General features: G+C 54.8%; 2 protein-coding genes across 2 annotated transcripts; one reads left to right on the plus strand and one right to left on the minus strand.

Moving 5' to 3' along the window:
• Positions 1–477: 477 nt before the first annotated feature.
• XKRX (XK related X-linked) lies at positions 478–5,781 on the minus strand. The gene is made up of 3 exons (XM_009904311.2): positions 5,436–5,781; positions 2,895–3,154; positions 478–1,588 (listed from the first exon to the last, which is right to left on the minus strand). Exons 1-3 carry the CDS (start codon positions 5,726–5,728, stop codon positions 843–845), a joined length of 1,299 nt encoding a protein of 432 aa, XP_009902613.2. The 5' UTR covers positions 5,729–5,781; the 3' UTR covers positions 478–842.
• An 11,070-nt stretch (positions 5,782–16,851) lies between these two features.
• ARL13A (ADP ribosylation factor like GTPase 13A) lies at positions 16,852–18,701 on the plus strand (the record flags this gene model as incomplete). Its single annotated transcript, XM_054169471.1, has 4 exons — positions 16,852–17,135; positions 17,433–17,807; positions 17,909–18,002; positions 18,480–18,701. Coding segments are annotated over 4 exons (975 nt in total), but the record flags the coding sequence as incomplete, so codon positions are not given.
• Between the last annotated feature and the right edge of the window lie 7,876 nt (positions 18,702–26,577).

A 26,577-nucleotide genomic window follows, 5' to 3' on the forward strand; every position in this document is an offset into this window, starting at 1 on the left:
CTGATGCCACTCCACCATCTGCCCTTCCTCTCCTGCCTGCCCTCTGCTGTAGGGTCTGGAGCTTCACAGTGTCCAACACTCCTGCTAGGAACAGGGCCCCAAGCCTGGAGGAACAGGTTGGGCAGGATAGCTCCTTGCTGGCACGCCACGATGCTCCTGGCCCACAGCCATGCTCACGCTGATAGAGGAGGTGCAGGATGAGGCCGTCCCCTATAACACCATGCTTGTGCATTTTGTTTGCCCAACTGCAGGGCTTTCCCCCCATACCTGCTTCCCACTGGAACCACCCTGGCTTGATGCCCATGAGTGTGAACGTGAGTGCTACGTGGGCAGTGGGTGTGTGCACCTATGCCAGCCCTGGCTGGCCTGTCCTCACCCTCTGCATGAGTCACTAGCCACCTGCCAGCACCCAGACACACAGTCACAGCAAAGTGTCTTTACTGTTTAAAACAGTCCTGCTGGCACCCATGACCCGAGGTCACTGTGTGCACTGCAATGGGCAGGTGAGGGGGACCTTGGGGCACCCCAGGGGCTGTGCGCTGCACGGCACCTGGCTTGGGCAGCAGGCAGTTTGGGTACCCCAAATGTCACTGAATTGTAAAATAAAATAGGTTGAAGAAGACCTTTAAGGTTATCAAGTCCAACCAAGTCCTTTGGCCATGTACTCTGTCCTGAGTAAATGGGGACGCTCCTGCCCCTTGCCACCATAGGAATGACCAGGACCAGGCAGTACCTGCCTCTGGCACTGCTTGTGCCACAATCCCTCTCTGGCTGCCAGCACTGACTGGCACTACCATCCCCACATCCACAGTCAGCTGGAGGAGCTGGGTGCTGGCCATGCTTCAGACAATGCTGTGCCTCACACCAGGCTCGTGGGGTGGCTGGAGGCGCAGAGGGGTCCCTGGCGTGTGCTGGCGGCAGCAGACACAGTGCAGGAAGTCAGCAACGTTGTGTCGGAAGAGCTGGCGGCAGGGGTGCAGGTACTGGAAGAACAGGAGCATGAAGTAGATGCCCAGGCAGTAGCCCAGGAGCAGCTGCACCACCAGCAGAGGGGTGCAGACATTCTCATAGACATCTGTCTTGAAGAAGTACCAGAGGATGACGAGGGCTGTGTTCTCTGCCAGCCGGGCCACGTAGTACAAGGCCAGGCGGCCCCAGTTCTGTGACTTGTCAATGAGGTCCCGGTCAGCCAGCTTGAGCTGCACAGCTGACCAGCAGAACATGTTGATGCTGGCATAGAGGAGGGTGAAGGCACAGAGCACCACCACTGTGCCCACCCGACTGAAGTTCTTCTCAATGTTGTCAGGCAGGCGGGTGCCACTCCGCCAGAACTGCACCCAGGGCAAGAAGAAGACTACCAGCAGGTTGACGAGGGCAATGAGGATGATCCAGTGCTTGAAGACAGTGCTGAAGAGCACAAGGACAGCCACACGGGTGGAGATCTCCAGGCTGCGCCACAGGACGATGCAGAGGAAGGCCAGTGGCCGCAGCTGGACCTTGTAGTCATCGTACTTGACCTGGATGGCCAGGATGTTGCAGACGAGCGCTCCATAGGTGACTGACACCAGGCAAATGCCCATCAGGACAGCTGCAGAGGGAGAGGACAGCAAAGTCAGGCAGTGCCAGGATCTGGCATATGTGCAGTGCCAACTCTGGGTGTGAGGTACAGGGTGCCTTGGTTCAATATGAACACTGCTGGGGCAGCTTCATAACTGGAGGTGACAGATCCCGGGATGGGACAGGTATGAGGGGAGCTGCAGGCAGCAGGAGGCTCTGCTCCCAGATTTTCTCTCTATTCCTGCACTCAAAACAGGCACCACCACCCCTGCCCTGTGCAATAAATGCTGCTTTGAGGGTGAGTGGGGTACAGCCTGTGCTGTGAGCATCCCTCTGCCCTCACACAGTACAAGAGCCACACACTGTAGACCACCAGTTACTCTGGTAGCACCTCAAGAGCCACCCTCACCCAGTGGCTGTAAAGCCAAGGTAGTTAGTTATAAGGAAGGCTGGCAGCTGCCTCCATTCAGCACAGCCAGGAAAACTGCTACAGAGAAAAAGGGAAGTGTGTGGCTGGTCCCAGTCACACTGTGCTACAAGGGAATAACCAGAAACATGCCAACTGAAATTCACTTCCTGCATTTACTGCTGGAGGAGCACTGGTGCTCATCCTCCTGCTTCCAGTGCTCCTAATCCCCAAAATACCCTTGCAGAGGGCTGTGACCAAGGAGGGAGTTTCAGTGGGGCATCTCCTGTGCTCCCTTTTTCATGTGCTTGCCACGGGCACAGAGGTCTGGGGTGTCAGCACAGCTAGGAGAACAGGTCAGTGAGGGCAGCTCGTTCCCTGGGTGCTACAAGTGGAATGGCGCAAGAGTCTCCTGCACACTCGTCAGCATGCCAAAGTGGGACCTCAAAGCTTGCATCCCAAGCACATAAACACTCCAGGAGCAGGCAAAGGAGCCTGGGAGTGGGGGCACTGGGCTGGGAAATGCAGCTGCTGGGAAAGGTGAAGAAATAGACCCAATGGAGGGACTGTGGGGAAACCAGAGCCTGTAACTAGTTGGAAAAACCCAGTGAGTAATGCAGACTGGAGCAGTCTGGGGCAAGGACAAGACATTTTTACAGGACAGGTCATCAGGTAAACAGCATGGCTCTGCAGGGCAGACATCTGCAAGCATCAGGGCTGGGATCAGAGCCTGATGCTTTGGTCACATTCTCACCAGCCTCACTCCAAGCTGAAACGGATGGGCATGGAAAAGCGAAGGACTCAGTGGCAGTTGTAACCCTAGCAAGCCCCCGGAGCTTTGTTTGGATGCCACACTGGCACGTGTTGTGAAGGAGCTGCCACCGTGCCCCGGCGGGATCTTGTCTGAAGCCCACATGCCAGGCACCCTTACCTCGGGCAGCAGGGACATACTTCTCCAGGATGCTGATGTAGAGCTGGACGGTGAGCTGTGGGATGGAGCCCAGGAAGGCCTGGATGACCGCCATGCGCTTGAAGGCGTTGCGGTGCGTGGCCAGCCGGCGCACCGAGTGCCCCACCTCCTGCTCCATCTCCACCTCGTAGCCATTTCGCAGCCGACGCTTGCGAGTGATGGTGACATAAGGCTCTTCCTCCTTCCCTGACAAGCAGTACACCACCAGGGCCTCCATGCACCTGTGGGGATCCAGCGCCTGTCACCCCACCAGCCACCCCACTGACCCCCAGCACTGCTCCCAATACCTCCAGCCCTCCCTTGCCTGGTGCTAGCCAGACCCTGCTCCTGCTGGGCACAGCACAACTGATGTGGGCATCTGTTCAGAAGTGCTGTGGGCAGCACTTGGGAGGGCAGGATGAGGGCAGGGTTGCACCAGGACTGCAGGGATGCCTGCCGGCTGCTCCTCTGCTCCAGCACTCAGGGTGAGCCATGTGGGGCCGGAGGACAACAATTTGCCAGTGAAGGGTACAACAAGTGCCACAAGAGGTGCAGCATCCAGGGCATGGAAACCATAGGTCTGCTGGGAGCTAGAGCTACAGTAAGGGGTTAACTGCCTTTGGGCTCTGTTTTCCCCACTGGCACAAAATGAATCTCTTCCTCTTAGTGGAGGCAATAAAAACTTTTTGATACTGTCTTTGATGTCTCCTCTTCAGTAGAAGGCTTCTGTATGCTTCCTTCTCGGTGGGGATGGCAGGAAGGGGAGTGAAGGGTGAAGCGGGGTGTGACATGGGCAGATAAGACAGCACTTCCGCAGGCCCTTCTTTGCAGGGCACCCCCATCTGCAGGGAAGGGAAGCAGGTTTCTCCCTTGATAATCCTTGCTGCACGGGGACCCCCAGCCCCTCTGTCTATGGACAATGCACACCCTCTGAGGTGTCCATTGGCAGTCTGCAGGGAAGGACCCATCTGAGAGGCCTGGCTCCCGCCTGGGGACCAGCTGGCTCTGGGAGCAACAGGATGTCATTATTTATGAGCACCCTGCAGGACAACAGAAGTTTCTCTGATTTAGAACCAAATGCAATGCAGTTTTTGGATACATTCTCTTGGCATATCAGGCCAACCTCATTGCAGACTCTAACAGGAAAACTTCTTCATCCACAAGACCTGGCTTCAAGGGCAGTCCCAGCAGGCTCCCAGTGTGCTGCTAGACCTTCTCAGCAGGTTGGGCTCCATCTCCACTCTGAGGAGCTGATTGAAGCATCCCCCAAGGAGCAGCTCTGGCTGGCATTTGCAAGCAGCCAAGCACTATCCTAACTGCCTCAGACAGCTATGGTTGGTGTGGTGAGAGCTGTGACACCACTGTGGGCCAGCACAGGCTGATGGGGACCCACAATGAGGCTCTCCTGACAGGGAGCCAAAGTGAGGCTCCTCAGCCACCACTGCAGATGGTGAGAGGATGCTGGCAGCACCCTACTTATTTCTGGTGATGGAGGAAGTGCAGTGCAGGCCACAATGTTTTTGCAGCTCTGTAGGTATGGCAGGCCCTGAAGCATGGCTGCCAGCGTGCCCTCAGAGCTCTGCACAGATGGTGGCTCTGCCATGCTGCCTGCTGCACCTCCTGTGTATTCTCACTGAGCAAGGTGGCCAGGATGGTGGCAACCCAGGGAGGCACTGCAGCATTCCCAAGGAGTGAGAGATCAGCACCTCTCCAGTTTATGCAACATCCACCCCCTCACCTTGCTCTTCCCAGAATGGTTTTGTGGTCCCCAGCTCCCAGATCAGTCCCACTCCTGTACCCAGCTGCTCTTCTCTATGTCCCACAACCTGTCCCAGGCCTGGGGATCTTTTCTGGGGGCAGGACCCTTGTTCCCATTCACCCTAAAGCAAGCTGGCCAGGACTTGCATCCATGCTCCCAGCCCAAGCCAGTGCCTCAAAGGCAAGCACTGGCTGCAGAAAGCCACTCCGCAAAGAACCTTTCCAGCAACTGAGCTGCAACAGGTTGGGAGAGCAAGTTCAGCCTGGAGCGGGGGCCAGCAAGCAGGAGACCAACAGCACCCCGCGGCAGGACTGCGGCACCCCTGGGGAGTGACGGCCAAGGAGAAGGCACCCCGGGCTGGAGGCCGGGAGCAGCAGTGTCCTCGGGGAGGAGAGGGACGAGGAGGCGGCAGGAGCAGCTCTGGGCACGGGATTTGCTGCACGGACAGATTTCTGCTGACAGCCAGTACCCGGGGCGGAACCTCGCCCTCACACGGTGCCCATGCGCTTCTCAGGAGTCCCTGTGTCCCATGCCAGGGGTCCCCGTATCACTCGTGCAGGGTCCCTATATCCCATACCGAGGGTCTCTGTGGCCCATACCAGGGGATTCCTGCCTCCCAGTGCCAGCGGTCCCAGTGTCCCATACCGAGTGTCCCCAGGTACCATGCCAGTGGGTCCCCGCGTCCCGTGCCGAGGGCCTCCCGTCCTACACCGAGGGTCCCCCAGTCCGCTACCGTGGAAGCCGCCGTCCCATGCGGCGCTCACCTGATGATGGGCCCGAGCTGCAGTAGGTGCATTAGCAGAACGAGGGGTCGGTCGCGACTGAGGTCGCGGTGAACGAAGATGAGGGTGAGCTGCACCAGGACGGAGGGGCAGAGCACGAAGAAAACGGTGAGCGCCAGCCAGAAGCGGTCCTCGGAGTGGCTGTAGGAGAGGCAGAGGACGGCGGCCGCTGCCCCCTCCCCGCAGAAAAGCGCCGTCGAGAAGACGATGCCGAGAGGCAGCTTCGCCCGCGACGGGGCGGCGGGGGGCGTGCAGCCCCCGCTCGGGCCGTCCATCCCGGTCCCGGCCCCGGCCCGGCCCGGCCCGGCGGCTCAGCCCCGCCGCGGCGCCATCCCGGGCTGCAGCGGAGAGAAGAGCCGCGCTGCGGGGCGGGGCAGGCGGACCGGGGCGGAGCGGGGCTCCCCCGCCGCACGGAGCCGCGACCGGCAGCCCCGGCCCGCCCGGGGTACCCCCCGCCCCGAGCAGAGTCGAGCTGTGCCGTGTCGTGCCCCATCAGCGCCCCAGAACCGACCCACTGGGGGGCAGGGAGTAGGACACCCACCGGGCCCCCTTGCCCCCGGGACTCCCCCGCTGCTGTGCTCAGGTCACCACCATTCCTGGGGCCCCCAACCCCAGGACAGCCTCACTTACATTCGGGCCCCAACACCCAGGGTTTTGCCCAGGATCCTCCAGCCCAGGACTCCCTGTCTCTGCAGGGAACACCATGCCCCAGGACTCCCCGAGAACAGAACCATGGATTGGTTTTGGTTGGAAAAGATCGTGAAGATAATCGTGTCCAACCGCCCTCTAGCTCTGCCAAGCTTGGTGCTAGACCATGCTCCTCAGTGCCAGATCTCTGCCTCTTTTAAACACCTCCAGTGATGGGCATTCAACAACCTCCCCAGGGAGCCTTTTCCAGCGTTTGAGAACTCTTTCACTGAACATGCTTCTTCTAATATCCAACCTAAATCTGTCCTGGTGCAACTTGGGAAAGCTTCCTCTAGTCCTTTCACTTGTGACTAAAGAGAAGAGACCTACCCCCTACCTCACTCAAATTTTGCTTTGACCATGACCCAGAACTTCCCTACCAGCCAAGGACTCCCCTGCAGCACCCACACTGTGATTCCCCTACTCCCACAGTCATCCCTCTGCCAGCCCCTATGCTACACCTTTTGTGTCCCCAAGCTTCTGGAGTCTTCACTCAGACCCCTCCACCTAGCAATGCCCAGATGGGTTCTGGCAGCTATCAGCACCCCAAGATGCAGCATCATGGGGACTCACCACCAGGGCAGAGGTGTCAGGCAGTCCCAAAGACAGCGCAGTCCCACCAAGGAGATGTCACTGTGGGCGCCAGGCCTGCCTGCAGCCAGGTATATGGCTTTTACCGGGCATCTGCCAGGGCACTGCCTGCACCTGCTACCATCCCAGCTTCAGCCACAGGGAAGGGTGAGTGGGACCAGGACAGGTTGCCTGCCATGCCATGGCCTTGTGCTTTGTGGGGCAGCATGTGGGAGGAAGGGTGTTGCCAAGGCAGGGAGCATTTTGTTATCTCGCAAGCCCAGCTGCTACAGGGACACCCTTTCGGGTCCGGCATGCAGCTGGTGTTTGTGTGCAGGGCTGGCCTCAAGATTTGAGTAGGATGTTACAGAGGAGATGTGGATCCTGTATCTTGGATGCTCCTGCCTCTAGGTAGGAGGTAGTGAAGACCACCTTGGCTAACAGCTGAGCAACGTGATGCTTTTCCCATCACCTTCAAGGTGATGTGATCTCTGGACTCACTAATAGAGCCACACTTCCTAGAGCTGAGCCCACTACTCAGACCCACACCCCCTCCCACCAGCCCCACCTGCCATCCAGGCCTGGGGACACCAGCTGAGCATAGTCAAGAGACCAGGGTGGGAACACAAGGCTGTCTGGGATGTGCCCCACACTGATGGCCATGGGGCTCCCAGCTCTGCTGACATAGACGTTGGCCCCCAGCACCAGCCCTGCCTCTCCCCCATGAGCAGTGGCATGATGGCTGGCAGCTGCCAGCACAGTGACGCACACACAGTCTGGCCCCAGCACTTGCTGCCTGCCAGATTACTCAGTCTAGCCTGGGCACACGCCGGCTGGCTGGGAGAGATGGGCTAAGGTAAAGAGCGCTTGAGGTTGGCCAACTTGCCCGGGTGTAGGCAGACTGGGAAGTCTTAGGTAACTTACAAAAGGCACTTGGTGTTCATTCCCTGTCAGCCAGGCCAGCTTGCAAGGAGGTTCCTATACTAACATGTCCATCGCTCACCCAGCTCTGTGCAAACCCAAAGCATGAATCGCCCCCCACAAGCCCCACCCATGAGAGTTTCCCCCCATTTCACCAGCCTGGAAACATTACCAAGGCTGCTGAGCTTATCAGCAGAGCTGGGAACAAAACCACCTGAGACCTTGAAGGCTACGTCTCCTCTGATGGCAGCTCCCACACAGTAGCAATCCTGGTCTCTGCAGCTGCTCAGCACTTCTCTTTCCAGGGTTGAACAGCTGCTTTGGGAAACCACAAACACCATGAGCTCATTGCGACTGGCCTGACCGGCGGGGACGGGAGCCCTACGTGTGACTGTTCAGCTCTGGTATGATAGTTACATACTTTCAAGATGTTTTTGGAAAACAGGCTTTCCAAAAAAAGAACCCAGCAGGGCAGAGGGCAAAGGGAACAGTGTCCAAGCAAAGGACAGTTGGTTGCTCCTGCAGACGCCCAGGGTGGAAGCTGTGCACAGGCAACAGCTGCTGTGGCCCCAGCATGCAGCCTGGCTGGGAGCTCAGTCAGTGATGGCACATCACTGACTGATGCCAGCTGTGCCCACACCTCCGTATTAGCAGAAAGATCAACGTGTAATTTATACTGTTTATGCAGCTTCCATTTACCCAAATTAAAAGCGTCCCCCACGAGTCTGGCAGGTCACCAAGCCCTTGGCTCAGCAATGCCTGGGCTGCGACTCATCATATTTTTTATTTCATCTTCCCCTGTTTCGTGCTGAAATACTTAAGAGCAATTGTTTCAGCAGTCAAGAATTCCAGTCCCTCATCCAGAAGCCCTGAGAGCTGTCAGGGAAACACAGAGGTGAAGCCTTGCAGCAGTTCTCACCCCAGTTATTATCCCATTTGCTGACCCGAGCACGCAGAAGCAGGGAGCTGTTTTCTGGTTCAGGCAATGAGTCACCCCTAACCCTACCTGCCTGTAGCTTGGAGTTGTAAACAGCAGATCATAAAAGTGATCTGCCACAGACAGCATCGCTGAGCACTCTTTCCCCACTCCTCTGCCACTCCCTGCGCCCTGTCGCTCAGTGCCTGTGCCTTTGCCTGCAGACCCAGTGACACTAACACCCAGTAACACTAACACCCAGTAACACTGATGTCATAGAGCCACTGCTCACCCTGAGCTGTGGCAAGGCAGAAGGCATTGCCCAGGTGCTGAAGACATCCCATCCAGGTGTTTCCATGTGTAGTGGCCATGCTTTGGCCAGTGAAGTGGCCAGCTCCTTCACTCTGAACCCTCCCAGGAACAGAACAATCCCTGGGCTGGGTAGGGTGAAGTGACCTCCAATCCAATGCAGAACTGAGCCAAGTGGCAAGCAGACAGGGACTGTGCTGGCATTACCACTTAGGAAAGTGTGTGGGTTTAGATGTGTGGCAGGTTACTTCTGTTACAGTGGCACCCAGAACCTCATCTGTCAGCAGTGCCAGGAGCAGGAGTAGGAGAGAAAGGCAGAGGAAAGGACAAAACACAGTGTTCCATGCACAAGGGTGGCACGGTGCCACTCGAGACCCTGTTCCAGTACTGGCATTCAGGAGCCTCCCCTTTCCCAGGGATGCCCAAGGTGCAACCCTGAGTCCTGCCACCACATGAGGATAGTTCTACTGTTCCCACAAATGCTTGCCCTGTCCTGGAGGGCATACCAGCTTCATGATTTGCTTAATTCCAGCCTTCATTATTTTCCTAATCCCAGCTTTTATTATTTTCTTAATGCCAGTGCTCAGACAGCACACTTTGAATGCCAGGCTGTGGTGGTGGTGGCTGCCCAGTGATGGCTGCCTGGTGGTGGGAGCCCTCTGTGTGAAACATGGGGTTTGCTGTGCAGTTTTCCAGCCCACTGCACAGCTGTGGGTGCACAAGGGCATGTGTGTGTGTGTGTATGTGTGTGTGTGTCAAAGCCAGGCTGTGTGGGGTTGGAGCAGGCTCCCTCCCCAGCCCTCACTCTGAAAATAGCCGTGTCTGCTCCACACGTCTGCCTGGCGGCTCTGCTCCTGTAAAAGGAGAAGAGAAAAGCTGTTTGGAAATGGCAGGGAGCTCCTTGCCAAAACCCTTAAAGAGCCCAGGTGAGGAGAGCTGCTGGCACGCTCCTGCAGGCTCTGCTCTGCCCTGGGCACTGCCACTGCACTAGGACCCAGAGCAGACACTGCTCCCTGAGTGCTGGCTGGGGCATGCAAAGAGCAGGTTGCCAGCTTCCCAAATATAGCGCTGCACACCGAGGGGGAGGCAGCTGCTCAGGGCATGGGGCTGTGCTCCCTCCTGCTGCCTTCCTGGATCTGAAAGCTCACCGACTTTGAGCTGGGGATTAAATATTCAGATGGTGCCACACAGAGCGATGGTGGGGATGCTGATGATCCCCTCAAGACCCCATGTGCCGGGTGAAGTGGAAATGACCAAGAGCTCACCGGCTGGACCTGCAGGGAGCAGGGGGCACCAGGAGCCATGCTTTCCCAGCCAGCAGAGCTGGCATCTTGGGGAATCCCAGGAATCCGTGAGCTGGGAACTTTTTACTTAGTTTGGAAATAACTTTGCAAATGCCTGGTGTTCACAGCCTAAACTGTTTGGATTTTGCAGTGCTTTCCCAATAACACAGCCGTATTTTTTTCCTGCCCCAGTAGCCTGTGGAAGAATTTCTGGCCGGGGAAATCTTTTTTTTTTTTTCCCCCATTTGCTTCTTCATGCAACTGCTTTTGCTGCTCTGTTTCCTCATCTAGCTTTTCTCCTTTATCCTGCTGGGAGGAAAACCTGTGTCTTCCCTGAGGACCTCATCCTTCAAAATCTCACTGCAGGATGCAGGCTATGCTGAAGCCATCACTGGGCTCAAGGCTAGAGAGCCAGGGTGCTCTTCCAGTGTGGGCCGTGTCACTGCTGCCTCATGGCTTAAATTGAGCAAGAAAACAGAGTTACCTTCTTTGACTCTGTTTATAGGTCTTAGAATGATAGAATAGTTTAGGTTGGAGAAGACCTTTAAGATCACTGAGTCTAACTGTTCTCTAACTCTACGAAAGCTGGTGATAAACCATGTCCTGCAACATCACGTCCCTGTCTCTTTTCAAGACCTCCGTGGGTGTGGATTCAGCGACCTCCCTGGGCAGCCTGTTCCAGTGGTGCAAATTGAGGCCATTTCCTCTCATCCTGTAACTTGTTACTAGAGAGAAGAGACCAACACCCACATCACTCCAACCTCCTTCCAGAGAGTTGTAGAAAGCGAGAAGGTCTCCCCTCAGCCTCCTCTTCTCCAGACTAAACCACCCCAGTTCCCTCAGCCACTTCTCACCAGACCTGTTCTCCAGACCTTTCACCAGCTTTGTTGCCCTTCTCTGAGCATGCTCCAGCACTTCAATGCTTTTCCTGCCGTGGGGGGCCCCAAAACTGAACTTGGTATTCAAAGTACCAGTACAGGGGAATAATCACTTCCCTGGTCCTACTGTCCACACTGATCCAAGCCAGGATGCTGTTGGTCTTTTTGGCCCCATGGTACACACTGGTTCCTGTTCATGTGGCTGTCAACCAGCATCCCCAGTTTTTTTTCTGCTGCACAGCTTTCCAGCCACTCTTCCCCAAGCCTGGAGCGTTCATGGGGTTGTTGTGACTCAAGTAAGAGATCCAGCTCTTGGCCTTGTTGAACCTCATCCCACCAATCCAGGCTGTCCAGATCCTTTTATAGAGCCTTTCTACCCTTGAGCAGATCAGCACTCCCTCCCAGCTTAGTGTCATTTGGAAACTTACTGAGGGAGCTCTCAACCCCCTTATCCAGATCCCTGATACAGATATGAAAGAGAACTGGCCCCAGGACTGAGTTCTGGGGGACATGACCAGTGACCGGCTGCCCTCTGGCTTTAACTCCATTCACCACCACTCTTTGGGCTCGACCATGTAGGTCTTTGTGAGAACTAGACATTTTGAAGTCACACTTCAAAATGCCAGCTCAGGCAGCAGGTGATGCTGTAGCACTAAACCAGGCAGGAAGGGTTAAAATTACTTTGATTAACTGATTCCCCTTTTCCCACCAACTGTAAGAGTATATACAGTGTGCTAGCCCAGCTGGGCTGTGTCTTGCACATGCCTGGGCATCCGGGTAGGTAGGAGGGGTGGTTTATGCTCTCATTTCCCCCATTCTTTGCTTCAGAGAAGCAGGAAAGCAGCGGGAGCACTGTAATACTCTCATTCAAACCATGTAGGAGCCCAAGGAAGTCTTGCAGCCATCTCAGGGGCATCACTTAGCTTCATGCACAGTGCAGGAGTGAGCTGGCACCTTCCCCACACAGCAGTAAGCAGAGCAAACTGAAGCAGAGTAGCTCAGTCTCAAATCCAAGCCCCTCCTGGGAATTTGTGTGTGCTTTGGCTGGGAAGCAGCTGCCCAGAAATTGGGTGAAAAGCAACCAGCTTCTCGCCGCGTTTCCTTCCCTGCTTCTGTGTCCCGCGGTAGTGTGGTGGTACCAATGGCAGGGGAGCAAAGAGTCTTCCGGAGAAAAACACCCAGCCCTTGCTCAAAATAGCTTGCACAATTGTTGGTGGCCCCCTGGTGGGGCATGTGAACTGCTTGCAGCGTCTTGATGGAAGCCATCCACACTCCCCGCTGCCACGCCTACCAACCAGCAAACCTCCCCAGTGCCCCAGTTCATTGCCAACAGGTCCGTGTGGCACAGTGCTGGAATTATCTTGCCTTTCCAGCCTGACCACGGCGTGTTTGCCTGTAATTAGCTCTTGGGATTTAGGAGCTAGTAGGATCTGGGGTTATCGTTAGTCACCAGAGCCGTGCTGGGATTTAAAGGGCCGACGCGGCTCTTTGCATATCCACCGCCTTGTGAGCTCTAGCTGCCGTTCAAGGCGTTAAATAGAAAGATGAGTCCCTCCAAATAGCCCGTGCATCTCCTCACCCTGCTGTGGATGCCTTTCTGGGCAGAGGCAATGCAATTCTAGGCAAAGCAGGACAGACTGAAAATATTTCCTCCAAGACTTTTTTTGTTCCTTGCAACCACCTCGGGTTTGGTGCCGCTCTGACTCCAGGCTCTTGGTCAATGCTAGAGGCAGCCTCTATACTGCTTTCCTTTGCAAGCTGTCACTCCCCAGGTGCAAACTCCAGAGCCCTGCCACCGTCACCCCCCCGACTCTGCTCCTCACCCCAGGGGTCCCTGGTGTGCTCGGTGCCAGCTTGGGCACGTACTCACGGGGTCTAGGGCAGCCAAGGCAGGGCAGCCTGCCAGCTCGCGTCCATCTGCGCTTCTCTGCGGTCCCTGTGATTTCGCCTTCTTCCCTCTCCTGCAGCACTCCAGCAGGCAGAAATAGCCCCAAAACACGTGCTGCCTTCTGGGAAGCGGTGCCAGCTTCCCAAGCAGCCCCAGCACCCTGGGGACAGCCCTCCCTCTGGGGCTCCCACTGGCACCAATGGCACTAGAGAGTCCAGTCCAGCATGGTGCTGGGGCATGGTCCAGTAACAGGTCTGGTGAAGAACATCTCTGGTTAGAATAAATTCTGCTGTAGAGTTTCTCACCTGGCAACAGTCACCAAGGAAACTCAGATGGCTGCTGCAGGTCCCCTCTGGGACTGCCTGGGGGGGGGGAGGGGGTCCCCACAGTGCTGGCAGAGGGACTCAGGCTGTACCCCATTTGGCCAGTCATGTGGGCAAGGGGCCAGCATCCAGCTCTGTAACCTGAGCCCAGGCCCGGCGAAGTGCCCATCAGTCTGGATGCGGCCCTTATGCTGCCTCTCCAGAGCTGGGGTTTTCTAGTACTGGGACAGGTTTTGAGGTTTTCTCAGATGTTGAACCCTCTGCGTGTGCATCAGGAGGGGAGCCATGCTCAGGTGCTTGGAGTGTTTCCCAGTCCCCAGTGCTGGTTTGGCTGGGGATTTTGGACACTTAAAAGCAACAGAGCCCCAAGTGCTCAGAGACCTCTGGAATTCCTTCAGTGTCAGAGAGAATGGAGCTCTCACTGACCCTTGGGAAGTTGTACTGCTGCCTCCAGGGCTGCCTGCCACATATCATTTCCCTATTTATAGCACCTGTGGTCATGCCTCTTCCTGTCCCCTGCCCAACTGCCCCCTCACAGTGCCACCATGAGGCATACAGACAGGTGCTGATTCTTCCAGCAAGTCCTTTCAGCTCTTACACAGCTAATTCTGCAAGTCTTCCCAGCCCCATGCTGCCTGCAAACACGGCACTGCCACTGGGCCCAGCAGGATGCTGGCATGGGCACGGGAACAACCGGGAAAGGCCACTGGGCTGGGGACAGGGCTCTGTCCCTGGGCCAGGCTAAGAGAGTTGAGATGCAGCCACTGCCCCATCAACAGCAGCATGGGAGTGAACAGTTGCCCCAAATCTTGTTGCGTGTGGCTGTGATATCAGTACGGAAACTGCCTCCATCAATCATTAACCACATGTGAGGCCCTGCCCATGGTGTGACTCCAGGGCACATCCCTTGCCCAGAGGTGCGTGCCAAGCTTCCCAGCAGCATGTGGGGCTGGAAGCAAGGGGCCATGCTCAGCCTAGGCTTGCACCCCTGGGGCCAACCTGGAGCTGTGTGATGCCTGGCAGCATCTCAGCATCCTTGACTCATGGCTGGGGCTCAGCTGATTGAGGTCATGCTTCTGGTGCTGGGTGGTTTATCATGGACTGAAGTGAAGCAGTGGGATCTCTGTTTGCCCCTCAGTATGGCTTTTAGTGGGTTGCATGTCCTCATCTCTCAGACCCCACTTACCCTACCCAAAGCTCCTCCATCTTGGACATCCCTGTGCAGCCTCTTCTCCTCTGCACACAACAGCCGTGTGCCAGGGAGGGCAGCCCCAGCTGGAGAAAGCAGCAGGAAGCCTGAGGAGCAAGATAAGAGCTTTGGGTTGCAGATTAAGAAGTTGGGGCTTTCTTGGTTTTCTGGCCTATTGTCTGAGGGTCCTCACCACCTCCCTGCTCCCAATCAGGTGCCTGCTTGGGCTGGCTGGTATTTCTGGACTTGCTGCTGTTCAGAGGGCATGAAACACAGGCAGTGAGTGGTGATGGTGATGTCCCCCAGCCCTGGGCAGGCAGCCGAGCCACGAACACTGTGCAGGGACTGCTCCTTGCAGAGGCTGCAGAGCAACATCCATGCAGGGATTAGGCATCAAGGAGCCAGGGACACCATTCGTTAGAGGAGACACTAATTCAGCTGAAAACCCCACATGGGCTGTCAGGTGATGTCCCCACCATAAGCCATCTAAGGCAGTGATGGAGGTGTGAGGCTGCCCAGTGCTGGGTGGGTAATGCAGTGCCATGGTGTGCCACTCGATGAGCCAGGCAGCCCCACAGCACTCCATGCCCCAGAGGCCACCGGCCTGGGCTGACCCCCTCAGGATTAAGGAGACTGTGAGGAGTAAGTAATTTAAATCCAGATTAGATTTAAGCAGTTGCTACGCAAATGGGTGTGAGCAGGGGCCATGCAGTGGGGATGAGCAGGTGAGAGACTGATGGTGCTCCTGCCTTGCAAGAAGGGACTGCCAGGACAGGGTCCAGCCAAGGGGGGTTTGTTCCCTCAGGCTTTTGGCTGGGGGCACTGAGGTTTGTCTCCAGGCTTGTATCCTGTGCAGCAGACTGGAGGCAGCAGTACTGGGCTGCAGGACAGGGCTCTCCCAGGTGAGATGCACCTTACCACAGGGAGAAAGCACAGGCAGAAAGCACAGGCAGGAGGACAAAGCACAGGGACACAGAGGGCTGCTCACTTCATAGGTGTTGAAGAGAGACCATCCTTCCGTGGGGCTGTCAAGAATGTTCCACCTCTTCTCTCACTGCTGGTCGTGGCTGCAGGCTATACAGGAACCTGTCAGGTAGGTCCCCATGCCTGCTTCTTGGGGATCCCAGGGTGGGCACAGTATCTATCCATGCATTTATCAGTGAGGACCCCTGTGCAATAACACTGTGAGAACGGTGCCCCTTGCAGGAACCGTCCCCAAACCACAGAGTAAGTCACACAAATGTCCCTGCTGCCTCTCCAGCAGGTAGGAGCTGGCCAGGGAAGGGAGCAGGCTGGACAGGGGTGCACATGTAGGAAGATTTCCAGCAGGATCCCTCCTGTGCAAACTCAGCAGCCCCCCAGGAAAGCTGAGAAGGACAGACTGAAATACAGGCAGGTGTATTTGCATGTGTCAGGAGACCAGGTTCATTCTCTGGGGATGGTGCTGCACCAGCCCAGGCAGATGCTGTGGGTGGCAAGGTGGTTTATGATCCTCTCCCACCAGCTAGGACACATTGCAGTAGTGCTGGAGTTGGAGCTGTGCCACCTACACAGCCTGGTCTATATGTTTAAGGAAGAGAGCAACACTGAATGACTATTGTGGCTTGTCAACCACAGGGGAAATATTCTGTGCATAGCTGTGGTGGAGCACGTCACTGGAGACCAAACAGGACTGTTTAGCAACAGGAAAAACCTCCTGAGCCTGGGCAGAATCTTGTAAAATGTCCTTGCTGCCTCTCCCTAGCTATGTGTACCCATAATTACTGACCAGGAAGGACACCAAAAGCAATCCTTAACTGTTTGCATATAAGGAACAGTTTCTTTGGCCCATGCATATCATTGCTTCATCCTGTATAATGTGAGAAGGAGTCCTTGCCATGAGAAGCTCACTGAAGGCCCCACAGTGTGACTATCCCACAGTGCTGGTGTTGCTTCATGTGCCTTTGCCTCCCCTTGTCCTCTTCTGGGCACCAGGGACTGTCTCTGTCCCTGCTCCCAGCTCAGCCAGAGCCTGTGTGACTTTCCTGCCCCTCTCCTGGCTGAAGCACAGCCACTGTGCACAGGGTCCTTTGCCTGGAAGCCCAGGGGGTAGCAGTGGTCACTGCTCTCCATGGAGCACAGCCTTCCTCTGGGATGCTCACCCACTCTTGTCACTCCTCAGGAAGGTCACCCTCCTTGTCATGGGGCTGGACAATGCAGGGAAAACTTCTGTCATCATGGACATAGAGAAAGGTGAGGACCAGCACAACCTCAGAAGCAGCCTCAGCTGGAGGCAGCATCTTTGTGGTACTTTCCAACCAAGCCTTGAAGGATTGAGACCTTTGAGACAGAGCTGCTGTGCTGGGGGAAGTGTGCAGGGCAAAGGCCATGCCTTGGGGAGCCCTGGGGAGATCTGGGGAGGAGGAGGCACTGCCATGGTTATGCTCCCAGGCTCGCTGTGCCAGCTCTCTTCCCTCTCCCTCACACAGCTCTGGCTGGTGAGGTGCTGCCCACAGCACATCCCAGCCAGACCTGCCTGCGAGTGGACAGGTTTGAGGTGACACTGGTGGACCTGCCCGGGGCCCAGCGCTCTCGCAGCACCTGGCGCAGCTATTACAGTGAAGCCCACGGACTCCTCTTTGTCCTGGACTCCAGTGATCTGGCACGGATGGAGGAGGCCCACAAAGTCCTGAGCCGTGTCCTGAGCCATCCAGACATCTCTGGGAAGCCCATCTTGCTGTAAGGCTGAGTCCCTGTTGGGTTTGGAGTGTGGAGGGAGTGGGGAACTATTGCTGGGATCGTGGGGTGCATGGCTGGGCTGCTGTGGGGGTGTGGTGCCCAGGGGACTATCAGAGGGTGGTGGGACATGGGGACCCCGGTGGAGTTCGGGAGTTGGGAGCATTGCGGGAGAGGGGCTTGAGGGAGGGGCTCTAGAGCCTGATAAGGGTCAGGGCACATCGTTGCCTAGTGGCAGCCAAACTGGGAGAAAGCATCCAGCCTCCACAGCAGGGTGAGAGCCGCTGTCCCGTGTCCCAGGCTGGCCAATAAGCAGGACGCGGCCACTGCCCTCCTGCCCTGCGAGGTGATCGAGCGCCTGGCCCTGGAGCGGCTGGTCAACGACAACCGCTCGCCCTGCCGCATCGTGAGTGCGGGGCTGGACCCCCGTCCCGCTCCTCACCGGGGCTGGCCCCCCCGACCTTACTCCACACCGGAGCTGACCCTGCTCCTCGTCCCGCAGGAGCCCTTTGCCACCAAGCGCCCCCCTCCCGCCGGCCCGTCCCGCACCATCCTGTCGGGGCTGCGCTGGCTCCTCCGCACCGTCCCCGCAGCCCCGCTACCGCCGCCCGCCGCTGTCGCTACCCCGCCCGGTGCCGGCCCCAGAGCAGCCCGCAGCCGCCCCCCCGTCCGCAGGTGGGTGTGAGGCTCCATGAGTGCATGTCCCCATCCCCGTTCTCTACTCCTCCCTGCGGGGCTCCCCCCTATCCCCCCGCGCCGTGCTCTCGCCCCTCCAGGGACCCGCCACCGGCCGGGGAGGATGCCCGAGAGGGCACGGATAAGAGCGGGGAGCCCCGGCCGCTGCGACCCACCCGCCGACGACTGCCCCCGGTGAGCCAGCCCGGGATGGAACAGGATGAACGGGACGAAGCGGGATGGAATGAGGCGGAACGGGTTGGAATGGGGTGGAACGGGATGGAATGGGATGGAACAGAATTAATGGAATAGAGCAAGGATTCTGCCAAAGGGTGAGTGCCAAGAGGATGGAGCCAGGCTCTTCTCGGCAATGCCCAATGACAGGACAAGGGGCAATGAGTGGAAATTGAGGCATAGAAAGTTCCATGGAAACAAGAGGAAGAATTATTTCACTGTGAGGGTGACAGAACACCAGAACAGGATGCCCAGGGGGTTGTGGATTCTCCCTCTTTGGAGATATTCAAGACCTGCCTGGATGCATTCCTATGTGATCTGCTCTGGGTGATCCTGCTCTGGCAGGGGGGTTGGACTGGATGGTCTCTTGAGGTCCCTTCCAGCCCATAACATTCTGTGATTCTGTGATCTTCCCCTTATCCCCTTTACCCTGCCAAGGAGGAGAGCTTGAAGTGCCCTGGGAGAAGGAAGAGGAAGGTGAAGGTGAGGAAGAAGAGCTCAGGGCAGCCAAGCCCAGCTGAAGAGCCAGAGGGACCAGGAGGAGGAGGTGACAGCCGAGCCGGGGCTGCCAGGGGGCTGTTGCCTCCCAATAGGGTTGGGCAGGAGGAGCCTGTGCCCACTGTAATGGCCACCCTTCACCCAGGTGAGAGGCAGCTGTGAGGGCCTGCTGGCACCACACCTCTAAGGACCCCCTAGGACACTCTGCAGGGTGGTTTGGGGAGCCAGCAACACGGTGGTATGCCAGACTGATGGTCATGCCATCCCTGTTAGTGTTGCTTGCAGATCACCTGGACAGTCTGACCAGGGAAGAGCAGAGACAACTCAGAGCATCTGTGGAGGTGCTGGAGGGCTGTGGATCCCCCTGCAGCAGTTGTCTCAGCTGGTTTGGTTACAAAGTGCATCCTTGCGTTGAGGTGGTGCTTCAGTTTTTTATTTCTCCATCCAGCACAGGGCATGAAAAAGAAAAAGAAGAAGAAAATCAAGAATAAAATCAAGTCACAGGAACCTGCTGTGGAGCAGCAGCCCGAGGAGGTCTCAAGCACCTTCGGTTGGTATTTCCCAGGACAGGTTTTGCTGAGAAATATTATGAGGTTTGGCCTGTTGGCAGCAGGATGTGGGCTGTGCAGCAGCCCTTGGCCATGGGCTGCTTGCTGCAGAGACAATGACAGAAACAAGGGATGCTGCCAGGCAAGGTGGGGGCTGTTGAGGAGCCTGGGATGTCCTTGTAGACCTCACCCAGCACAGGCTGCCAAGCTGGGCTCCAGAACTGGCCTCTGTACTGGTGCCTGACTGTTTCCCTTTCTCCTAGATTTGTACCGCCGGGCGATGCTTGCTCTGAAGATGAGGCAGGATCAGAGGAAACAGCAATCTGCCATCGTCCCCTGAGCAGGAGGGCATGTCTCAGAAGATGTGTGGCCTAGGGGACCCCAGACTTCAGTGGCAGTGGGACCCATGCTCATGCAGGGCTTCTGTGGTGCCTGGCCAGGGTTGGCAGCCCTGGGCAGTGGGTCCTGGGCCATGAACAGCATCGTTGTCCTCTGCATGGATTGAAAACCAGCAATCTGTAGGAGTGAGCCAAAAGCACTTTTGTAAGATGCTTCTCTGGCAGCCAGGCCACAAACCCATTTGCAAAGGGAACAGAGGCCACTTGCCTACCCTGTGTTAGCATTCTGTGGAAGTCTGAACCCAGCTGAGCATGTGGAAGAGAGGAAGAGCAGAGCAAATATCTATCCCAGGGGAAAAGCCTGTCTCTTGAGCTGGCTGATGCCCAAGCAAATCTGTCGTGGCAGGTCAGGGGCTGAGTCGGCCCCTCCTTCAGTCCCTGGCTGCTGCCTGGACAAGTCTCATTTCCTGATGGTGAAGGTCAAAAAGCACTCATGGATGGCCTGCAGAAGAGTTTCACTCAGTCTCTCATCCTCAGTCACATCGGGCAGGGTTGTCAGGACCCCCCCTCATGGTGGCCAAGTGTGATGCCCGTGTGCCTGTGCATCCTTGCAGTCCATCAGGGAAGATTTAGTTCAACAGCAGGTGGTGGAGTAGGCTGCTGCAGGCTCCTTTCCCAGAATCATTCCTCCTGGTCTTACCACCCTCCCAGAGTGGACAGTGATGACCTGCGGGTGAAGCAATATCCTCCCGTGTCATTGACAGCCTGGCACTCTGCAGTCCTCAGCAATTCATAATCTGTGCTCAGCTCAGCTCTGTGATGGGAGAATGAGCAGCATCCACACCTCAACACAACCTGTCTGGGGCACACACCATGTCTGGCAGAGCCACACTATCACAGGGACTGTGATGTACTGGAGCGCTTCTGCTGCCCAGCTCTGTCGGGGTCCACGTGCAGGGACACCACCTGCCAGAGCTGGAAATATTTTACATGAAGGCAGAGGGCCAGCAGCTTTCCCTTCATTGCTGCAACAGTGCTGGGACTTGGGCTGTGCTCTGCAGCAGAGCCTGAGTCACCTCTGCTCCCATCACTGCTGGTGAACTGGCAATGACTTGGTGCTCCAGGGGAATTAAAACCAGTAGACCCCTTCCCTCAGTGGGGCTGAGAAGAGGAAAGAAGAGAAACTCCAGCCACTCTGCCCTGTCATTCTGCTGTAAAGTTCTAACTCTGCCAAGTTCAGCTGTCAATGACTACAGGGGTTCATTGTAAGTAAACTGTAAATAATGAGAGCACAAATGAACACTCACACAAAAATACAGTGCTTGGGAAAACCTTTGTCGCTGTCTGGTGGGGATCCCAGCAGTTGCAGTGCTATGGGCAAGGTGAGAGGGCAAAGTGGAGACCTGTGCCTGCAGCAAATCCTCCTGGGTTGGGCTGGCACTACACATGCCCCCACAGGGACTCGCCCAGGCTGCCAGCCAGGCTCCTTTCACTGGGGTCATGGATGGACATGGGGAGAGAAAGTTTATCCCTTCTAATGGCTGCTTCTCATGCACCCACCAGATCTGGGAGGAGGCCAAGCCCTCCTGAAGCTCCCTAAACCAGCTCATGGCCATGCTGAGGTTGAGCCTTGCTTGCCACAGCTCTGAAATCATGAGGAGAGAGGGAGCTGAGTGGATTTGGGAGCATTTGGCATGGCCAGCCAGCAGCCACCTCCCTCAGGTGCTCTTTGAGGTTTGTGGCAGTGAGGCTTCTCAGCACCGGTGCTGGCAGCTGTGCAGGGACACAGCATGCCCTGTGTGACACTCAAAGCCAGAGGAGATAGACATCAAGACAAGTCCAGAGGCAGAACTGGCCTGACTGGTACTGCTGGGCAGCTGACTGAAACTTTCCCTGGAAGCCAGCTGTAAGAAACCAGTTAGATTGATCTAAGGCACTTTGCCCTAACGAAATGACCTGCAGTGAGTGGTACAGGCAGGCAGCTCAAACACATTCCAACATCTAACCCCTTGCCCTGGTGTTTCCATGGCTGTAGAGAAGCTAAACCCTACTACAATCAGAAGACAGTCCTGGTCTGCACCAACCAGGAATTACTTTTATCTTCTTTAGAAGGTGAGTAGCAACAACTCCATGTTAAAAATCGTCTGTGTGAAAGCCAGAAACATCTCAAAAATGAGCTCTTGAGACCAATGTGAACAAAGATAAAGCAAAATATATTAACTAATGGCCGCTCAGTGCCACAGGCTGGGCTGCTCCTGCCATTCATGAAAGGCAGCAGCTTCAACAGGAGGTTGCACACTTGGGACAGGCAGAGTGACCAGAGCTCCCTTTTCACAGAATCACAGAATCACCAAGGTTGGAAGAGACCTCAAAGATCATCAAGTCCAACCTGTCACCACAGACCTCATGACTAAACTATGGCACGAAGTGCCACATCCAATCCCCTCTTGAACACCTCCAGGGATAGGGACTCCACCACCTCCCTGGGCAGCACATTCCAATGGCAAATGACTCTCTCAGTGAAGAACCTTCTCCTCACCTCCAGCCTAAACTTCCCCTGGCACAGCTTGAGACTGTGTCCCCTTGTTCTGTGCTGGTTGTTTGAGAGAAGAGCCCAACCCCCTCCTGTCTACAACCTCTCTTCAGGTAGTTGTAGACAGCAATAAAGTCTCCCCTGAGCCTCTTCTTCTCTGGGCTTCTTCCATCATTCTCTTCCTGCTATTTATTTTACAGCCTCATAGCTGAATAACCAGGAAGGGCAGGAGGTCTCTGGGAGGTATGGTCCTGAGTGTCACTGCCTGCTGCCAGTGGGGCAAGGTGCAGCTCTGCCCAGGCTGGTCCCAGCGTGCCAAATCTGCTGGCGGGTGTGCTGAGGTGTGGTGCCCAGCAGCAATGCTTGCCTTGAGGAGACATCCCCAAGAATGAGATGGTGATGAATGAAACACTCCCACAAGTCTTGGGTCTTTTGGAAAGTGCTTCAAACATGCTGAGAAGCATGAAGCAATGCAACTGCAACTGCCCTGAGGAGACCCTGTGGTTGATGTGGATGATCTTAAAGGTCTTTTCCCACCTCAAAGATTCTAGGATTTTGGGATTCTGTGATCTTCCGTCTACTGATGCAGAAAGTAAATGGTGTTGACAGCATTTTTGTTCAGGAAGAACTGGGGCAACCTGGGTGACACAACCATGCTTCACATTTAGACACTTTTACATTATCTGGCACAACCTTCTTTTCAGGTTTCCAGAGGAGCTGTCTCAGGGAGGTCAGGTTAGGCAAAACCTGGTTCCTGCCTGCAGGAGCATTTTTGTTGTGTCTAAGGCTGGGGTGCAGCAGCATTGTTGCAAACTGCTGATGCAGAAGTAGGTGTGAGATTTGCAGATCTGCAGCCCAGACCTTCTTGACAGTGATCATTCAGGGGGTCCATGGCTGCCAGCATGGCCACCAGCAGCTCTCTCCAAAGCATGGATCCTTCTAAAACTGAGGGATGGAAGGAGACTACACTTGTTTGGGCTTTACAAAAGTTGATGATGGTTTGTATGGTACCATGAGGAGGTGAAGAGAGATTTCATCAAGTGCCTGTGGGTACACACCTACACCAGGGCATGGCTGGACCCACCTTCTCATACCAACCTTGCCTTGCACAAAGGGATTTTCTCATGGTGTTTGTTATTGCTATCAAAATGTAACTGAGTGAACTGAAATATGGAGGCTAGCAGAGACACCACTGCTCTTTTGAGACAAGGGGTGGAAAGAGCACTTCTTGGACAGCACTAAAACCACTGCTGTGTACAGCACATCTCCAAGCTCTCCAGGCAGTGAGAAGACCTGAAGAAGACCTGGCAGATGGGACTATTTGGCAAGGCTGCTGGCCCCTCTGGCTGCACCCACAGCCCTGCTGTGCTTCCACCTCCTTCATTACACTTTGCTTTCTGCCCAATGCCAGGACTTGGCCAGTGATTACACTTAATTTTCTACCTCCTCCTTGCTCTTCTCTACCCCCAGAAGAGGACTAGGAAGGTGATATTGACTCCAAGAGCTCCTCTGAGAGTCCTTGACTTGTCCCACATATGTGGGCAAGGCAGGAGGTCCTCCCACAGCAAGCTGGTGTGAGATGCACAGCTATCTCTTAGGTTGTATTTTATTAATAAAAACTCAATTGTGTATTTTTCCCCTTTTATGAGACTTCCCAGGGGAATGTGACCCATCATGGGTCTCACTATCACTTCCAGTTTTTGGATGCAGAGATCCTTTGGGAGTCAGCCTTCCTGACACTGACAGTAAGGATGCCCCATGATCTGAGGGGCAGAAGGGGGAAGGTCAGCCTAGTCCTGGGGGGTACTTTGAACATTGCTTTAGGGCTGTACAGGCCATTCAGTGCAAGTGTGACTGATGCCCTTTAATGGATGTTTTGCAAGGCAAATGCAAAGGGCCACACCCTGCATGTTGCTGCAGGTGTTCCTCATTCCCCACCAGCCTCCCTGTGAATCCCTCTTAGGTGTTGCAGGGCATAGAAACTGCCAGGGCAAAGTTAAGGCTTCTTTAGGAACAGAGACTAGGGCTTGTGATGGGTGAGGTTCATGCAGCTCCTCCTTCCTCTGTACCAAGTTAAAGGTAATTGAAAAACAAACAAACAAAACAATTACAAAACTCTTGTCCTGCAGCAGCAATGACTGTTTGGGAGGTGAGTAGCCTCTGCTCCCTGGCTTTGCTACCCTTTGGGATAGAGCTGGGGTGCTGGCCAAGAAGGCCAATGGTATCCTGGGGTGAAGAAGAACATGACCAGCAGGCTGAGGAATGTTCTCCTTCCCCTCTCCTTTGCTCTGGTGTGGCCTCACTTGGAGTATTGTGTCCAGTTCTGGGCTCCTCAGTTCAAGAAGGAGAGGGAACTACTGCAGTGAGTCCAACAGAGGGCCACAAAGATGCTGAGGGGAATGAAACATCTCTCAAAAGGAGAGGCTGAGAGACCTGGGGCTGTTTAGTCTGGAAAAGAGCAGACTGAGATGAGTTTATGGATATAGATGCATATAGATATCTAAATGCCTGTAGATATCTTATGCATATAGCTATCTAAAGGGTGGAGGTCAAGAGGATGGGGCTGGATTCTTTACAGTGGTGCCCGATGATAGGACAAGGGGCAGTGGGTACAAACTAGAACACAGGAGCTTTCACTTGAACTTAAGGAGGAACTTCTTTGCTGTGAGGCTGCTGGAGCAGGCTGATGAGAGGTGGTGGAGTCTCCTTCTCTGGAGAGATTCCAAACACACCTGGGCACTATTCCCAGCAGCCTGCTTTAGGTGAACCTCCTCTGGCAGGGTGGGGTTGGATTAGATGATCTTCAGAGGTCTCTTTCAATGCCTGCCATTCTGCGATACTGTATCAACACTGTGCCCAGCAGGCAGCACTAAGGTGTGGGGCTCGCTCTCAGGTTCCACTGTTGCCCCAAGCAGGTTACAGCATGTATATGTATTTAAATAAACTAATGATCAGACTTAGTGGACTTTAAACCTTGGAAAGGGTGTTTGGGTTGATAAAAGCCTCGAGTGGACTTTTCTGAGCTTGAGCAGTCTGTTGTTATGTACACTTTCTCATATTTGCAGCACCTACCCTCTCATTCAGGTGAGTGTGATGCCAGCATGCTCTTGTGGCAGTTTCCTAGCTGAATCAGAAGGAAGTGTTGGGATATAGTTCTGTTGGGGAGTAATCAGACCAGGGCACAGCTGATTTTTTTTTTGTAGAGTGGTCAAAATATCAAGCTGAAAAATGACAGCATGTGAAAGCTGCCTGCTTTCACCCCCTGCCAGCTCTCAGGCGCTGAGTACATGCACAGGGTTTCTTTCAGGGTTTTGTTATTAGTGGTAAATCTTCTACTACATGAGAAATGAGAGCTGGAGTGTTTCATGACATATATTCTGTGGAAATGTTAGAAAAACCCCCCAAGGCTTAATTAGGTGAGAGTAACTCCCCGAGCTTCTCTTGATTGTTATGAAAGAGGCTATTAAGACTTTGCAGGGAAATAGAAGATAGTGGGGACTGGAAATTAAGAAAATATGAAAACTTTCCCTTTCTAGGTTAAATGAGCCTTGTTGGAAACAATATTGCTGGCAGGAGGAAGGATATAATCAAATTTACTTAATGAACATGTTTGTCTTGGGGCACAAGGGAATGTGATGCAATTTGAGGTCTAGAGATTTGTCACATCATGTACCAAATATACTTGCTTCCTCCTCCTCTCCCCCTCCATCCTAAAAAGCTTGGTTTTAAGTGGGGAAATTTTGTTAAGCAGAATTGGCAGTAGATCTCTTTCATAAATTATCACTCTGTAAGTTGCTGTGTATTTGAATAGGTCATTTCAGACTATAAGGGGTAAGTACCTCTAAAGAAAGACTATCAGTGTATTAATTAGGAGGGCTCTTGCTACAGGACATCACTGGCTTGTGGTATCAAGAGCCAATTTATTAACCAAGAGTTTGGATTTTAAAGTCTTCTGCAGCAATCTGAGCTCAGGCTCCATCTGAGAGAGAACTTTCACCTTATTAAACTGCATTCATAGCTCAGTGCAGCTGAATTTACCAAGACTCTAGCCCAGGCCCCTGACCTGGGATGTAAAATCTTTTTCTTGCTCCCGAGCTGTGCTCTGCATTAGACTTTACAACTCATCTTTCAGGCACAGTGCAGCTGTAGGAAGAGGTCTGGGGGGTGATTTTATAGGCTGTTGAATGTTTGTTTGGGGTTGTCTTTTTTTGTATGTGTGGTTTGGGTTTGTTTTTGTTTTCTTTTCTGGGCTTGTGCTGATAGATTGTAAGGTACAACTGCTGCACAGGCTTGCAGCTACCATCATTAGAACCCTGTACCCTGCCTCAGCTAAGAATGCTGCTGGTGGAACAACAAGTTGATTTAAAATGGACGTGGGATGGAGAAAAGCATGTGCAGATCCCCTTCCTTGATGGACACTGCAGTGTGGATGCTGCTGAGTCAACTGTGAAAGCTCTGGAAAGCCCAGAGCACTCCCTGAAGTCTGTGCTGAAGGTTGTGACTTCCCAGAGGAAGTCATAAGTCTGAAGGAAATGGTTTTGGCACAGGCTGTGTTGAAAGAGTTTTGAAACTGGCACAGTGTGGTGCTCTCCACTGATGCTTGTCACGATGAGCTGTTC

This window comes from Dryobates pubescens, chromosome 18 (assembly GCF_014839835.1).
Source record: "Dryobates pubescens isolate bDryPub1 chromosome 18, bDryPub1.pri, whole genome shotgun sequence".
Lineage (NCBI taxonomy): Eukaryota > Metazoa > Chordata > Aves > Piciformes > Picidae > Dryobates > Dryobates pubescens.

Bases quoted from the DNA above. Each gene is read 5' to 3' on its own strand.
- XKRX (XM_009904311.2), bottom strand. From the start codon at position 5,728: ATGGACGGCCCGAGCGGGGGCTGCACGCCCCCCGCCGCCCCGTCGCGG. The intron at 3,155-5,435 runs GTGAGCGCCGCA...GGATCCCCACAG, and splicing joins CAGCTCGGGCCCATCATCAG to GTGCATGGAGGCCCTGGTGG. The intron at 1,589-2,894 runs GTAAGGGTGCCT...CTCCCTCTGCAG, and splicing joins GTATGTCCCTGCTGCCCGAG to CTGTCCTGATGGGCATTTGC.